Source organism: Callorhinchus milii, unplaced genomic scaffold (assembly GCF_018977255.1).
Source record: "Callorhinchus milii isolate IMCB2004 unplaced genomic scaffold, IMCB_Cmil_1.0 Scaffold36, whole genome shotgun sequence".
NCBI lineage: Eukaryota > Metazoa > Chordata > Chondrichthyes > Chimaeriformes > Callorhinchidae > Callorhinchus > Callorhinchus milii.
The window spans coordinates 623,547-638,834 of NW_024704777.1; the positions used below are offsets into that span (position 1 = coordinate 623,547).

The window sequence follows — 15,288 nt, forward strand, 5'->3', positions numbered from 1 at the left end:
GGGTGGGTGGGGGGTGGGGGTGGTGAAGGAAAAGAGACAATTGAAGGTTAGAACTGAGATTGTAAAGCACAAGTCATCATTTTATTAAAAAATCAATGTGAATCCTGGTGTGTTGCGGGAGGAAGGAGGTGGCGGGTGTCGCTTGGGGGGAGGGGAGATTGTCTGCTGGGAGAGGGAGAGATTGTTTTTGGGGAGGGGGAGATTGTGACGGGTGGGTGAGCGGTAATTAAAGGGTAGTGAACTTGTTGCAGATGTGGGAATGAGGAGATCTTCTAAAAGTTTTGATTAATCAGAAGATATCAATCAGGAGAGTAAATGCCCAGGAGGCCCCTCCCCGATAGGGAATATCCAAATGTTCAGGAGACGGATCGGGATTATTGGTCTCAGGGTCTATTCCTGGTTCCATATTTACTGGTACTCTTAACTTCTCCCTCTGACTCCTCACCCTGATTGGACCTGTTGTTTGGTGAACTTTGGTCCATTTCCCCATCAAACATTTCCTTCGTCCAAATCTTGGTGGTTGCTCACAATCCTGAATCCCCACGTGAGGCCGTGTGAATCAGAGTGAAGTGAACTCTGTCACATGGCGGGACACACAGCATAAATACCCGGAGCCTGAAGGAGTTTGGAACAGATAGACTCCGGGTGACCAGGACTTCTAGTCATCAGGTTCAGGCTCTGACCGAGAAGCTAAACTGCGTCATTTGTCTGGAATTCTCTAAGGTTCCTGTTTGCCTCGATTGCGGCCACAAATATTGTCGGTCCTGTATCACCGGGAGACGGGAAAAGCAGGGAAAATCCTCCCGTCCGGAATATCGCCAAGGTACTGCAAAGAGGATCCTCAAGGTCAATTGGGCTCCCTTCGACGGCGGCAAAAACGGTGACCCTCTGAGGATCTGTCGGGTGACGGATTGATGAGGAGGGAACCCTCAGTGGGTTTCACAATCAGCGGGTTTCACAAGAAGAGACTTGAGGAGGGTTTATCCGCCCAGTGACTGGGAGCCGCCCACACACTCGCACTGAAACCAAAACCAGTTTCAATCAGCATTTCCTGAGTATCCAAATGGCTTCCAGACTCCAGGCTGAGAGCTTGACCGAGGAGCTAAACTGTGCCATTTGTCTGGAGTTCTTCACTGATCCTGTTAGTCTGGACTGCGGCCACAACTTCTGTCGCTCCTGTGTCGCCGGGAGCTGGGAAAAGCAGGAGAAAAACTCCTGTCCGATATGCCGCAAAGTTACTGCGGATAGGGAACTCCAGGTCAATTGGGCTCTGGCCAAAATGGTGGGGAAAGCTCGTGAATTCAGTCTGGACCCGACACAGGCGGCAGTTAAACGTCAGTGTGAGAAACACCGGGAGGACCTGAAGCTGTTCTGTGAAGATGACAAGAAGTTGATCTGCTCCATTTGCAGAGATGCGAGAGAGCACAGAGGTCACAGCTTTCTGCCCATTGACGAAGCTGCTGAAATCTACAAGGTACCGAGACCCTCACAACAACAACAACAACAAGATTCCATTTATAAAGCGCCTTTCACGTCAGGAGGACGTCCCAAGGCGCTGCACAGTTGGGTCATGACCCGAGCAGGGGGGAAATGGTCAGGGTGAGGGGAGGGAAGGGAGGGAGCGAGGAGGGGGGAAATGGTCAGGGTGAGGGGGGGGAAGGGAGGGAGCGAGGAGGGGGAAGAGAGTCGAGAGGGGAGCTGAAGGCACGGTCAAAGAGAAAGGTTTTGAGACCGGCCTTGAAGGAGGAAAGGGAGGAAGCAAGGCGAAGGCACTGGGGGATGGAGTTCCAGAGCCTGGGGGCTGAGAGGCTGAAAGCCCGACCACCGATGGTAGGGCGGTTGGGGCGGGGGACATGGAGCAGACCGGAGCCAGAGGAACGGAGGGTACGGGCAGGTAGGTAGGGGGATACTAGGTTGGAGAGGTAGGAGGGAGCAAGGCCGTGAATGGCCTTGTAGGTGAGGATGAGGATCTTGAAATCAATCCTCTGGGGGATGGGGAGCCAGTGGAGGCGAGTGAGGGTGGGTGTGGTGTGGTCGCGGTGTCTGGTGCGGGACAGTACACGAGTTGCAGAGTTCTGAATGACCTGCAGCTTGTGGAGGGAGGTGGCGGGAAGGCCGGCGAGGAGAGAGTTCCCATAGTCCAGCCTTGAGGTGACAAAGGCGTGGACCAGGGTTTCAGCAGCGTGAGGGGTGAGGTAGTGCCGTAGTCTGGCGATGTTCCGAAGGTGATGGAAGGCGGTGCCAGTTGTAGTGCGGATGTGAGGGAGAAAGGACAGCTCAGGGTCGAACAAAACGCCGAGGTTCCTGACTGGCTTTGAGAGGTGGAGAGTGCAGCCTTGGATGCAGATGGTGTCAGCGCCTGAGGTGCGGAGGCGCTGACGTGAGCCAATCAGGAGGGCCTCGGTTTTTCGCACGTTGAGCTGAAGAAAGTTGTCTCTCGTCCAGGACTCGATGTCGGACAGGCAGCTGTCAGGAGGCATTCATTCCGTTTCCACGTCAGGTTTTCCCCTCAAACCCTGTTATTCTGTGCGTTTATTCCAGGATCAAGTGAAGTCCTCCATAGCTTCTCTCACACAGAGGAAGGAAACTGCTCTACAAACTGAAGCCAAACAGAGAGAAAAGATTTCACAAGTTAAGGTAAGTTGTGTCGGGGCTGATGTCTGCCAGTGAGTCTCTGGTTACTGTGTGTACACGATGTCATGTCTCAGTGTCTCTGGTTACTGTGTGTACACGGTGGGATGTCTACGGTCTCTGGTTACTGTGTGTACAGGGTGTGATGTCTCAGGTCTCTGGTTACTGTGTGTAACGGTGTGATGTCTCAGGTCTCTGGTTACTGTGTGTAACGGTGGGATGTCTCAGGTCTCTGGTTACTGTGTGTACACGGTGTGAATGCTCAGGTCTCTGGTTACTGTGTGTACACGGTGGGATGTCTCAGGTCTCTGGTTACTGTGTGTAATTGTTGGATGTTTGACATTTTCAGGAACAGGTGAAGAATGTACAGACTCACGTCAAGGCTGAGTTTGCTAAAATGCACCAGAGTCTGACTGACAGAGAGCAGCGAGTGATGGGGGATCTCAGACAGCGAGAGGAGGAGATTCTAAAGCGAATGGAGACAACTCTGCGAGAGATTCGGGGAAAGTTAGAGTCTGTGGAGCAAGAACTCTCCGAGTTACAGACACAGATGGGGAAAGACGCTCTCACCTTCCTGCAGGTAAAGAGATGACATTATAATGCAGTTCAGTCACAGTTACACACAGTCGGGAGCCGACAAACTAATTTTGATTGACAAAGAGATCAGAGATTGAATTGGGATGTGGGAGACGCTGTACACATGTAATCTGTTGTTGTTGTTGGTGTCTCAGTGTGAGCTGACATCTGTCTGTGTTTGATTTCATTAGGAGGAATCTGCTGCCAACAGAAGGTATGGAATGACCTTTACCAAATATCCCAGAATTGAACCCACAAACCACCCACAAGGTGCAGTTTCACTCTATAATGTGATGGGGTCTTGTTTCAGGGTCAGTGACGAGGGGTTTGATCTGTCAGTGTGTGAGGCTGAGCTGCCGGTGGCCAAGTACAAGTGGCCTTTGAAGAACACCGTCTGGAGAGAGATTATAGACAGCGTCAGTCCAGGTACACGTCTCCCATTCTCACCCTGAAGCCGTGTCAATAGCCTTCCATTGACAACACATACCCCCACACACTCCCTCACACACACTCCCTCACACACACACACACCCCTCAGAAACACACACCCTCACACACGCACTCAAACACACCCCTCATACACACACCTCAGGCCACACACCCCTCCCGCACACTCCCCTCACACAGGAGGCGAGAGCACAAGTCTGAGGTGGTGGAGCAGGAGGGGCTGCAGTCGAGTGACCGAGAAGCTAAACTGCGTCATTTGTCTGGAATTCTCTAAGGTTCCTGTTTGCCTCGATTGCGGCCACAAATATTGTCGGTCCTGTATCACCGGGAGACGGGAAAAGCAGGGAAAATCCTCCCGTCCGGAATATCGCCAAGGTACTGCAAAGAGGATCCTCAAGGTCAATTGGGCTCCCGACGGCGGCAAAAACGGTGACCCTCTGAGGATCTGTCGGGTGACGGATTGATGAGGAGGGAACCCTCAGTGGGTTTCACAATCAGCGGTTTCACAAGAAGAGACTTGAGGAGGGTTTATCCGCCCAGTGACTGGGAGCCGCCCACACACTCGCACTGAAACCAAAACCAGTTTCAATCAGCATTTCCTGAGTATCCAAATGGCTTCCAGACTCCAGGCTGAGAGCTTGACCGAGGAGCTAAACTGTGCCATTTGTCTGGAGTTCTTCACTGATCCTGTTAGTCTGGACTGCGGCACAACTTCTGTCGCTCCTGTGTCGCCGGGAGCTGGGAAAAGCAGGAGAAAAACTCCTGTCCGATATGCCGCAAAGTTACTGCGGATAGGGAACTCCAGGTCAATTGGGCTCTGGCCAAAATGGTGGGGAAAGCTCGTGAATTCAGTCTGGACCCGACACAGCGGCAGTTAAACGTCAGTGTGAGAAACACCGGGAGGACCTGAAGCTGTTCTGTGAAGATGACAAGAAGTTGATCTGCTCCATTTGCAGAGATGCGAAGAGCACAGAGGTCACAGCTTTCTGCCCATTGACGAAGCAAGATAAGGATATAGGAGCCGGGAGCAAGTTGACATTCTCCACGTCCACCACCCGGTCCACCTTCATCGACCATTGAGACTTGATCTTCTCTACCCCACCATCTGTAACTCTATCCCACAGTTACTTCACATCAGTACTTTCCTCGCCTCCTGCAAGACAAGTCTCAAGAGACTACTCTTTGACCAAACATGCCTTTGGCCTACTTCTTATCCCTACCGTCACAGCCTTCCATCCCTCCTGATCCCACCTCCAGCTCGTATCCAAATCCCTGACTGTCCAGTGACTTGGAACGTCCTCCTGACATGAAAGGCCCAGGTCAGTGTAATTTGCTGTTTCAGAGCAGGGGATGGCATGACAGTTTGCCGGGGGTCTGAAGCGAGAAAAGAAAGGGGTTCAGTTGACTTCGATACCCTCTCACTCGTTTTGAAATCAGTTGATGCCATCGCACCTCCCAACCACTCCTGCCCGCTGAGACCCCACTGAGACACAGCATCCATATCGTTTTTTGGCGAGAGCCTTGGCTTAGGGGAACCTTGAGTATGATTTTGGGTAACATTTGGGAATTTAGCAAAGTATCCAGTTCAAATCATAGGTGCTACCTGTGTGAAGGTAGTTGTACAAATGTAATCGGTTTTTGAATTATAATTTACGTCTGAGAAGCTTTCCCGCTGCGTGTCCAACCAAGACCAACCTATCAGCTCGTGACGGCTTTGCCTCCACGGATAACAGTTGCTGAATGGGAGAAATCACTGTCTCCATATATCTTTCAGCCCTCCCGGGTCCTGTCGATGAGCCTGGGTTGTGTTGATATCAGCAGTGCCCTGGGACACTGTGGACCAACCTGGCGCAGGAACCGTACTGGAGACGATCCCAGAGTACAAATCAGGGAATGGCTGGACTGATGGGTGTGTGAAACCAGATTGGTGTGAGTACGTGGATAGAGAGATCTGAATCATTTACATGTGATGCTGGAGCTCAGGAGAATGGCACAGAGGGCATTGGAAAATCAAAGTGAGATGTGACAATAGATATATTTGTCTTATTGGTGTAGACATCTAATCTGGGCCATCGGTTCTGATCACAAGAGTGATCAAACTGTAACGCTACTGATTTTATACGGCATCGTTTGGCTGGTGGCAATATTCTTGAATGTTGGTCAAAGATTTCTCTGTTAACCAGGTAATGAGAGCAAAACAAATAAAAAATTATTTGATTAGATCTGGTCCTTTTCAGTCTTGCAACATATTTACGAGCTGTTTAATGACTTACACGAAACAAGGTGTGGTCTGGTATATCACTGCTGTGTCAATGTTTTTCAGTTCGTCGTGATTTATTGTGTATCAGCAGTAGGAGAACCTTTTCTGTGGAGCTGTCTGGTTTATGCCAAACATGTCACTTTGTGGACAGTACAGCTCCAAGCAGCTAACCTGCCACCCTCAGTGGGCAAAGGCACATTCAAAGACAATTTGACTGCGACAGTATAGAGGGAGGAAGGAAAGTGAAGGGATTAAAGACAATAATACAGGAGCTGGGAGCAGATTGGATGAAAGTTCTCCATTAACTGTGGGGAGAGAATGAGGATGTAGAGATAAACAAGAAAGGAAGGGGATGAGGGTTGTAGGAACCCAGATAGAGAGGTACAGAGTGTGGTGGGGGGAGTGGGGGGCGGGGGCCGTAGTGGATAGTCTGTGTGTGTGTGGGGGGGGGGGGGCGGTGGGGGTGAAATGAAAAGAGACCATTGAAGGTTAGAACTGCGATTGTAAAGCATAAGTCATCATTTTATTAAAAAATCAATGTGAATCCTGGTGTGTTGCGGAAGGAAGGAGGTGGCGTGTGTCGCTTGGGGGGAGGGGAGATTGTGTGGTGGGAGAGGGAGATTTTGTAAGGGAAGATTTAATGGTGGGAGGGGAGAGATTGTTTGTGGGGAGAGGGAGATTGTGTGAGGCGAATTTGTGTGGTGAGGGGAGAGGTTGTGTGTGGAGTGGGGAGATTGTGACCGGTGGGTGGGTGGTAATGAAAGGGTAGTGAAATTGTGGCAGATGTGGGAATGAGGAGATCTTCTGAAAGTTTTAATTAATCAGAAGATATCAATCAGAAGAGTAAATGCCCAGGAGGCCCCTCCCCGATAGGGAATATCCAAATGTTCAGGAGACGGATCGGGATTATTGCTCTCAGGGTCTATTCCTGGTTCCATATTTACTGGTACTCTTAACTTCTCCCTCTGACTCCTCACCCTGATTGGACCTGTTGTTTGGTGAACTTTGGTCCATTTCCACATCAAAACTTTCCTTCGTCCAAATCTTGGTGGTTGCTCACAATCCTGAATCCCCACGTGAGGCCGTGTGAATCAGAGTGAAGTGAACTCTGTCACAGGGCGGGACACACACAGCATAAATACCCGGAGCCTGAAGGAGTTTGGAACAGATAGACTCCGGGTGACCAGGACTTCTAGACATCAGGTTCAGGCTCTGACCGACCGAGAAGCTAAACTGCGTCATTTGTCTGGAATTCTTTAAGGTTCCTGTTTGCCTCGATTGCGGCCACAAATATTGTCGGTCCTGTATCACCAGGAGACGGGAAAAGCAGGGAAAATCCTCCCGTCCGGAATATCGCCAAGTTACAGCAAAGAGGAACCTCAAGGTCAATTGGGCTCCCCCCGACGGCGGCAAAAAAAGTGACCCTCTGAGGATCTGTCGGGTGACGGATTGATGAGGAGGAAACCCTCAGCGGGTTTCACAATCAGCGGGTTTCACAGTAAGAGACTTGAGGAGGGTTTATCCGCCCAGTGACTGGGAGCCGCCCACACACTCGCACTGAAATCAAAACCAGTTTCAATCAGCAATTGCTGAGTATCGAAATGGCTTCCAGACTCCAGGCTGAGAGCTGGACCGAGGAGCTCAACTGTGCCATTTGTCTGGAGTTCTTCACTGATCCTGTTAGTCTGGACTGCGGCCACAACTTCTGTCGCTCCTGTGTCACCGGGAGCTGGGAAAAGAAGGAGAAAAACTCCTGTCCGATATGTCACCAAGTTACTGTGGAGAGGAACCTCCAGGTCAATTGGGCTCTGGCCAAAATGGTGGAGAAAGTTCGTAAATTCAGTCTGGACCCGTCACAGACGGCAGTTAAACGTCAGTGTGAGAAACACCGGGAGGACCTGAAGCTGTTCTGTGAAGATGACAAGAAATTGATCTGTTCCATTTGCAGATATGCGAAAGAGCACAAAGGTCACAGCTTAATGCCCATTGACGAAGCGGCTGAAATCTACAAGGTACCGAGACCCTCACGAGGGATTCATTCCGTTTCCACGTCAGATTTTCCCCTCAAACACTGTTATTCTGTGCGTTTATTCCAGGATCAAGTGAAGTCCTCCATAGCTTCTCTCACACAGAGGAAGGAAATAGCTCTACAAACTGAAGCCAAACAGAGAGAAAAGATTTCACAAGTTAAGGTAAAGTTGTGTCGGGGCTTATGTCTGTCAGTGTGTCTCTGGTTACTGTGTGTACACGGTGGGATATCTCAGGTCTCTGGTTACTGTGTGTACACGGTGGGATGTCTCGGTGTCTCTAGTTACTGTTTGTAATGGTTGGATGTCTCTGGTCTTTGGTTACTGTTTGTACACAGTGTGATGTCTCAGGTTTCTGGTTACTGTGTGTACACGGTGTGATGTCTCGGTGTCTCTGGTTACTACGTGTACACGGTGGGATGTCGCGGTGTCTCTGGTTACTGTGTGTACACGGGGGGATGTCTCAGGTCTCTGGTTACTGTGTGTACACGGTGGGATACCTCAGTCTCTGGTTACTGTGTGTACACGGTGTGATGTCTCAGGTCTCTGGTTACTGTGTGTACACGGTGTGATGTCTCAGGTCTCTGGTTACTGTGTGTACACGGTGGGACGTTTCAGGTCTCTGGTTACTGTGTGTAATGGTTGGATGTCTGTCATTTTCAGGAACAGGTGAAGAGTGTGCAAACTCACGTCACGGCTAAATTTGCTAAAATGCACCAGAGTCTGACTGACAGAGAGCAGCGAGTGATGGGGGATCTCAGACAGAGAGAGGAGGAGATTCTAAAGCGAATGGAGACAACTCTGCGAGAGATTCAGGAAAAGTTAGAGTCGGTGGAGCAAGAAATCTCCGAGTTACAGACACAGATGGGGAAAGACGCTCTCACCTTCCTGCAGGTAAAGAGATGACATTATAATGCAGTTCAGTCACAGATACACACAGTCGGGAGCCGAGAAACTAATTGTGATTGACAAAGAGATCATAGATTGAATTGGGATGTGGGAGACGCTGTAAACATGTAATCTGCTGTTGTTGTTGGTGTCTCAGTGTGAGCTGACATCTGTCTGTGTTTGATTTCATTAGGAGGAATCTGCTGCCAACAGAAGGTATGGAATGAACTTTACCAAATATCCCAGAATTGAACCCACAAACCGCCCACAAGGTGCAGTTTCACTCTATAATGTGATGGGGTCTTGTTTCAGGGTCAGTGACGAGGGGTTTGATTTGTCGGTGTGTGAGGCTGAGCTGCCGGTGGCCAAGTACCAGTGGCCTTTGGACAACACCGTCTGGAGAGAGATTATAGACAGCGTCAGTCCAGGTACACGTCTCCCATTCTCACCCTGAAGCCGTGTCAATAGCCTTCCATTGACAACACATCGCCCCACACACTCCCTCACACACACTCCCTCACACACATACACACACACACCCCTCAGACACACGCCACTCAAACACACCTATTACACAGGAGGCGAGAGCACAAGTCTGAGGAGGTGGAGCAGGAGGGGATATATTCGAGGTTGAAGTGGCCGAGGAGGATGAGGGGGTGGGAGCAGAGGCAGAGTGAGGCGAGGAGAGTGGAGGGGTCACAGATGAAGGTGGGGGGGGTGGTTTTGGGGGCAGTACATTAGGATGTTAGAGAGAGGGGAGGGATGGCGGAGGGTGAGGTGTTGGAAAGAGGGGAGTGAGCGGTGAAGTAGGGGGACAGGGCCAGTGACGCCCTGGAGATGAGTGCCACCCCACCACCATGACCGTTGGGGCGGGGGCTATGGTGGGAGGTGTAGCGGGTGGTGTGGCCTCATTGAGGGGGAAGGTGTCACCGAGGGTGAGCCATAATGTCAATGGCCTCACCCCTCACACACCCCCTCACACACACCCACACACAGATCCTCACGCACACCCATACACACCCTCACACACATCCACACACACCACCTCACACACACCCTCACACACACCCACACACACAGCCTCACACACTCATAACCCCCCTCACACACCCCCTCAAACACACCCTCACACACACACCCTCACAGACTCCCTCACACACACACCCTCACACACACCCTCAAACACATCCTCACAAACCCCCTCACACACACCACCTCGCACACCCCCTCACACACACCCTCACACAGCCCCTCAAACACATCCTCACACACCCCCTCACACACAGACCCTCACACACACTCACGCACCCCATCGCACCCCCTCATACACACCCCCTCACACACCCCATCACACACTCATATACCCCCTTACGCACACCCTCACACACACCCACACACACACTCACCCACACACACACCCTGACACACCACCTCACACAAACCCTCAGACACCCCCTCACACACAACCACACGCGCACCCTCACACACACCCACACACACACCCTCACACAGACCCTCACACACACCCTCACACACTACCAAACACGCCCCCTCACACACACCCACACACACCCTCACACACACCCACACACACACCCTCACACACACCCTCACACATCCCCTCACACACCCACATACACACCCTCACACACACCCTCACACACACCCACACACACCCTCACACACACCCAGACACACACCCTCACACACACCAACAGACACCCTCACACACACCCACACACACCCCCTCACACACACGCTCACACATCCCCTCACACACACACACACCCTCAAACACACCCACACACACACCCACAAGCACTCCCACCCACTCCCTCGCACACACCCTCACACACACCCACACACACACCCTCACACACTCATAAACCCCCTCACAAACACACTCACAGACACCCTCACACACCTCCTCATACCCCCTCTCACACACCCACACACACCCTCTCACACACTCATAAACCCACTCACTCACACCCTCACACACACCCACACACGGAAACTCACACACCCATAAACCACCTCACACACACACTTACAATTCGCCTCACTCACACACCCCCTCACACACCCACATACACCCCTCTCACACCCCCTCACATACCCCCTCACACATAATCACACACCCCCTCACACATCTCCTCACACAACACCTCACGCACACCCACACACACCCCTCACACACACCATCACATACCCCCTCACACACCCTCACACACCCTCACACACACTCTCACATAGCCCCTCACACACCCCCTCACACTCCCACACACTCACACATCCCCTCACACACCCACACACCGATAAAACCTCACACACACACCCTCACACACCCCATCACACACACACACACTCACTCACACCCCCCCCATCACACACCCCCTCACACACACCCACACACCCCTTCACACACCCACACACTCACACACCCCCTCACACACACCCACACACCCCCTCACACACACCCTCACATACCCCCTCACACACCCCCTCACACACACACTCACAAATCCTCTCACTCACACACACCCTCACACGCACCCTCACACAAACCCTCCCGCACACCCTCACATACACACTCAAACATATACTCACACACACCTTCACACAACCCCCCCACACGCACACACACATCATCACACACACACACCCTCACATACCCCCTTACACACACCCTCACACAGACACACTCACACACATCCTCACACACACCCTCACAGAGCCCCTCACAAAGACACGTCACACACACCCGGACGCAAACCCTCATACAACCCCTCACTCCCCCTCAGGCATACAACCTCTCACACTCCATCACACTCCCCCTCAAACAAATCATTACACAGACCCTCCAATAACCCTCACACAACATCATACACACACCCTCAGACATACCCTCAGACATACCCTCACACACACCCACACCGTCACACACCTACTCATAAAACCTCTCCCACACACACTCACACCGCCCCCACCCTCCGCACACACAGCCTCACATACACCCTCATAAAACCCCTCACACACCCTCACGCACAACCTCTCACATTCCCACATACACCCCTTCAAACAGACCATCACGCAGACCCTCACATACCCTTCACACACACAACCTCACACACACCCTCACACATACCCTCAGAAACACAAACATCCCCACACATAAACCCTCAGAAACACCCTCACACACAGACCCTCTCATAAACACCCTCACAAACCACCTTACACACACCCTCACACGCGCCCTCACACAGACGGTGACCCTCGGGGTTGGATGGTGTCTCCGGTTGTAGATGTGTTCACACACCTTCTGAGCTCCAGACGTCCCCTCACTCCACGTTTTGTTGTGTCTCTCTCTCAGCTCCGGTCTCTCTGACTCTGGATCCCGACACCGCCCATCCCCGACTCATCCTATCTGAGGACCTGACCAGCGTGAGGACCGGAGACACACGGCAGCAGCTCCCGGACGGTCCCAAGAGGTTTGATACCTGTCCCTGTGTCCTGGGATCTGAGGGCTTCACATCGGGGAGACATTACTGGGAGGTGCAGGTGGGCAACAAGACACAGTGGGATGTGGGATTGTCCCGAGTATCCATCAACAGGAAAGGAAAGATCACACTGTCACCAGAGAACGGATTCTGGGTTGTGGTACTGAGAAACGGGGATAATTATTTCGCTGGTACCTATCCCCCCACTCTCCTGTCCCTGAGGGACAGACCCGGGAAGGTGGGAGTGTTCCTGGACTATGAGGGGGGAGAGGTGACCTTTTACAACGCCGATAACATGTCTCATCTCCACACTTTCACCCACACTTTCACTGAGAAGCTTTATCCTTACTTCGAACCCTGTGAAGGTGACCCTCTGAGGATCTGTCGGGTGACGGATTGATGAGGAGGGAACACTCAGCCGTGACCTGTGTTTGGCGGTGATGGCCACGAGGCTGAACCTTCATAGTCTGTGTCGCTGTACAATAAAGATTGTGGTTTATGTCACACAGTTCACACTGAAAGTTTGGGTTAATATCAATGATATAAATACGGTATTGCATTGTTATTACTGAGGACGTTGTGGGCGGTTACACAGTGCAGCGCCGCCTCTGGGGGCAGTTCAGTGGTACTCAGGTGCTTATGTGGGAGTTGTACCCCAAGTAATAATAATAATAATAATAATCATTGCATTTGATACAGCGCTTTTCACGTCTTCTCGACGACCCCCGAAGCGCTTCATGGCACAGACTGCAGAGTGTAGTGACTGTGTATTTGTGGGCGAACGCGGCGGCCGATTGCGCGCAGCGGCGTCGGTCCCACACGCGGTCGTGGGTTGAAAGTGACCCCATTTGCGATTGTTTTTGTTGCGGAGAGGATCGTTATTAGGGCCGTGTGTGGGGTCAGGAAACTCGCCCGAGGTCCGGCACTGACCCCCCGGGGATTGAACCCGGGTCTCTCGCTGCACAGCGAGTGCTCTCACCCCTGAGCCACAGGACCCCACAGAGCAAATCACAGCAAACGGTTATTCCCCTCAAACCCACGACGGCCGCCGGAGAGACGGAGAAGCGGTGAACGGCCGTCGGGGTCCGACCGCTCTCCGGCATTAGACGGCGATGACCGGACCCGGGGCCGGAGCCGCACCGGTAATGTCGGGGGATTCGGTGGGAAACCCTTCACCGACACAAACGCCGAACGGGAACGGAAAGGGATCCGTCAGTGATCACCGACACTGAGGAGGAGCTCCGAGTCGCGATCCTCCGCGAAGGGGAGAAATAAATAGTTTATTGGTTTGTATCGGGAAACTCTGTCCCTCTCTCTCTCTCTCTCTCTCACTCACTCTCTCTCTCTCTGTGTCCCTCTCTCTATCTCTCTCTCTCCCGCTCTCACTCACTCTCTCTCTGTCCCTCTCTCACATTCTCTCTCTATCTGTCCCTCTATCTGTCTCTCTCTGTCCCTCTCACATTCTCTCTCTCGCTCTCTGTCCCTCTCACATTCTCTCTCTCTCTCTATCTCTGTCCCTCTCTCACTCTCTCTCTCTCTCTCTCCGCTGTGGACAGAGAGAAAGAGTGAGTGTGAGAGAGAGACAGTAAAGGAGTATTTCTGTGCCTTTCTGAAGCACATCGGCGGCCATCTTGGTAAAGGCGGGGGAGCCGGGCAGTGACGTCATGTGATGAAGTAAGCGGTCGGGTGGCCGCCATCTTGGTGAAGGCGGGGGAGCCGGGCAGTGACGTCATGTGATGACGCGGGCAGTAGGGCAGCAGTTGCAGCCCCGAGTCCCGCCCACAACTCCGAGCCCCGCCCACTGTCCCGGAGCCCCGCCCATTTACCTAAAGCTGATTTGGATTAATTAAGGGTGGGGCCGGTGTTGGGCAAACAACAATATTAAAAAAATGAGAGTTTCCTCCACATACTAAATTAAAATGGCTTTTTTAAAAGAGCGGACGGACTGCGTTCGGCCAACAGTCTGACTTCGGATCAAAGACTATGAGACTTTGTTAAAGGCCATTAACATTGAGCACTGCCTCAGATACACAGTATTCAGACACTGACTCAAACTGCAGAGAAACAAAGAAGACCACAGGATCACGTGGTCCTAAAGCTGTCAATCAGACAGACACATAGCGACAAACTAAACGACAACAGATAACACAAAACATTCATGAACCTGAGCCAATTCGATACTAACCGTAACCCCTAATCTCTAAATCCTAACCTCTAAACCCCAACCCCAACCCCTAACCTGTGTGGGTGTGTGGGTGTGTGTGCGTGTGTGTATGTGTGTGTGTGTGTGGATGTGTGTGTCTCTCTCTCACACTCTCACTCTCTCTCTCACATTCTCTGTCAAACTGTGTGTGGGGTGTGTGTGTGGGGGTGTGTGTGTGAAGTGTGTGGTGTGTATGTGTGTGGGGTATATGTGGGTGTGGTGTCTGTGTGTGTGAGGTGGGTGTGAGTGTGTGTGGGTGTGTGGGTGTGGGTGTGTGTGTGGGGTGTGTGTGGGGTGTGTGTGTGTGTGTGATGTGTGTGGTGTGTATGTGTGTGGGGTGTGTGGGTGTGTTTGTGTGTGTGTGTGTGGGTGTGGGTGTGTGTGGGTGTGGGTGTGTGGGTGTGTTTATGTGTGTGGATGTGTGTGGGTGTGTGTGGGGGTGTGTGGGTGTGTGTGGTTGTGTTTGTGTGGGTGTGTGGGTGTGTGGGTGTGTGTGCGTGTGTGTATGTGTGTGTGTGTGTGGATGTGTGTGTCTCTCTCTCACACTCTCACTCTCTCACACTCTCTGTCAAACTGTGTGTGGGGTGTGTGTGTGTGGGGGGGTGTGTGTGAAGTGTGTGGTGTGTATGTGTGTGGGGTATCTGTGGGTGTGGTGTCTGTGTGTGTGAGGTGGGTGTGAGTGTGTGTGGGTGTGTGGGTGTGGGTGTGTGTGTGGGGTGTGTGTGGGGTGTGTGTGTGTGTGTGATGTGTGTGGTG

General features: G+C 52.1%; 1 protein-coding gene across 1 annotated transcript; it reads left to right on the forward strand.

The window, feature by feature from the left end:
* The first annotated feature begins 253 nt into the window (after positions 1 to 253).
* LOC121851400 (nuclear factor 7, brain-like) lies at positions 254 to 12,837 on the forward strand. Its single transcript, XM_042345240.1, has 12 exons — positions 254 to 1,474; positions 2,542 to 2,637; positions 2,981 to 3,211; positions 3,399 to 3,421; positions 3,518 to 3,633; positions 5,319 to 5,513; positions 7,427 to 7,926; positions 8,011 to 8,106; positions 8,605 to 8,835; positions 9,023 to 9,045; positions 9,142 to 9,257; positions 12,203 to 12,837. Exons 1-12 carry the CDS (start codon positions 1,064 to 1,066, stop codon positions 12,727 to 12,729), a joined length of 2,565 nt encoding a protein of 854 aa, XP_042201174.1. The 5' UTR covers positions 254 to 1,063; the 3' UTR covers positions 12,730 to 12,837.
* Positions 12,838 to 15,288: the final 2,451 nt, after the last annotated feature.

What these genes read in the sequence shown, in the direction of transcription:
- LOC121851400 (XM_042345240.1), top strand. Translation starts at nt 1,064, where the DNA reads ATGGCTTCCAGACTCCAGGCTGAGAGCTTGACCGAGGAGCTAAACTGT. An exon ending in AAAAGATTTCACAAGTTAAG is followed by an intron (nt 2,638 to 2,980) that starts GTAAGTTGTGTC and finishes TGACATTTTCAG; the next exon opens with GAACAGGTGAAGAATGTACA. An exon ending in ACGCTCTCACCTTCCTGCAG is followed by an intron (nt 3,212 to 3,398) that starts GTAAAGAGATGA and finishes TGATTTCATTAG; the next exon opens with GAGGAATCTGCTGCCAACAG.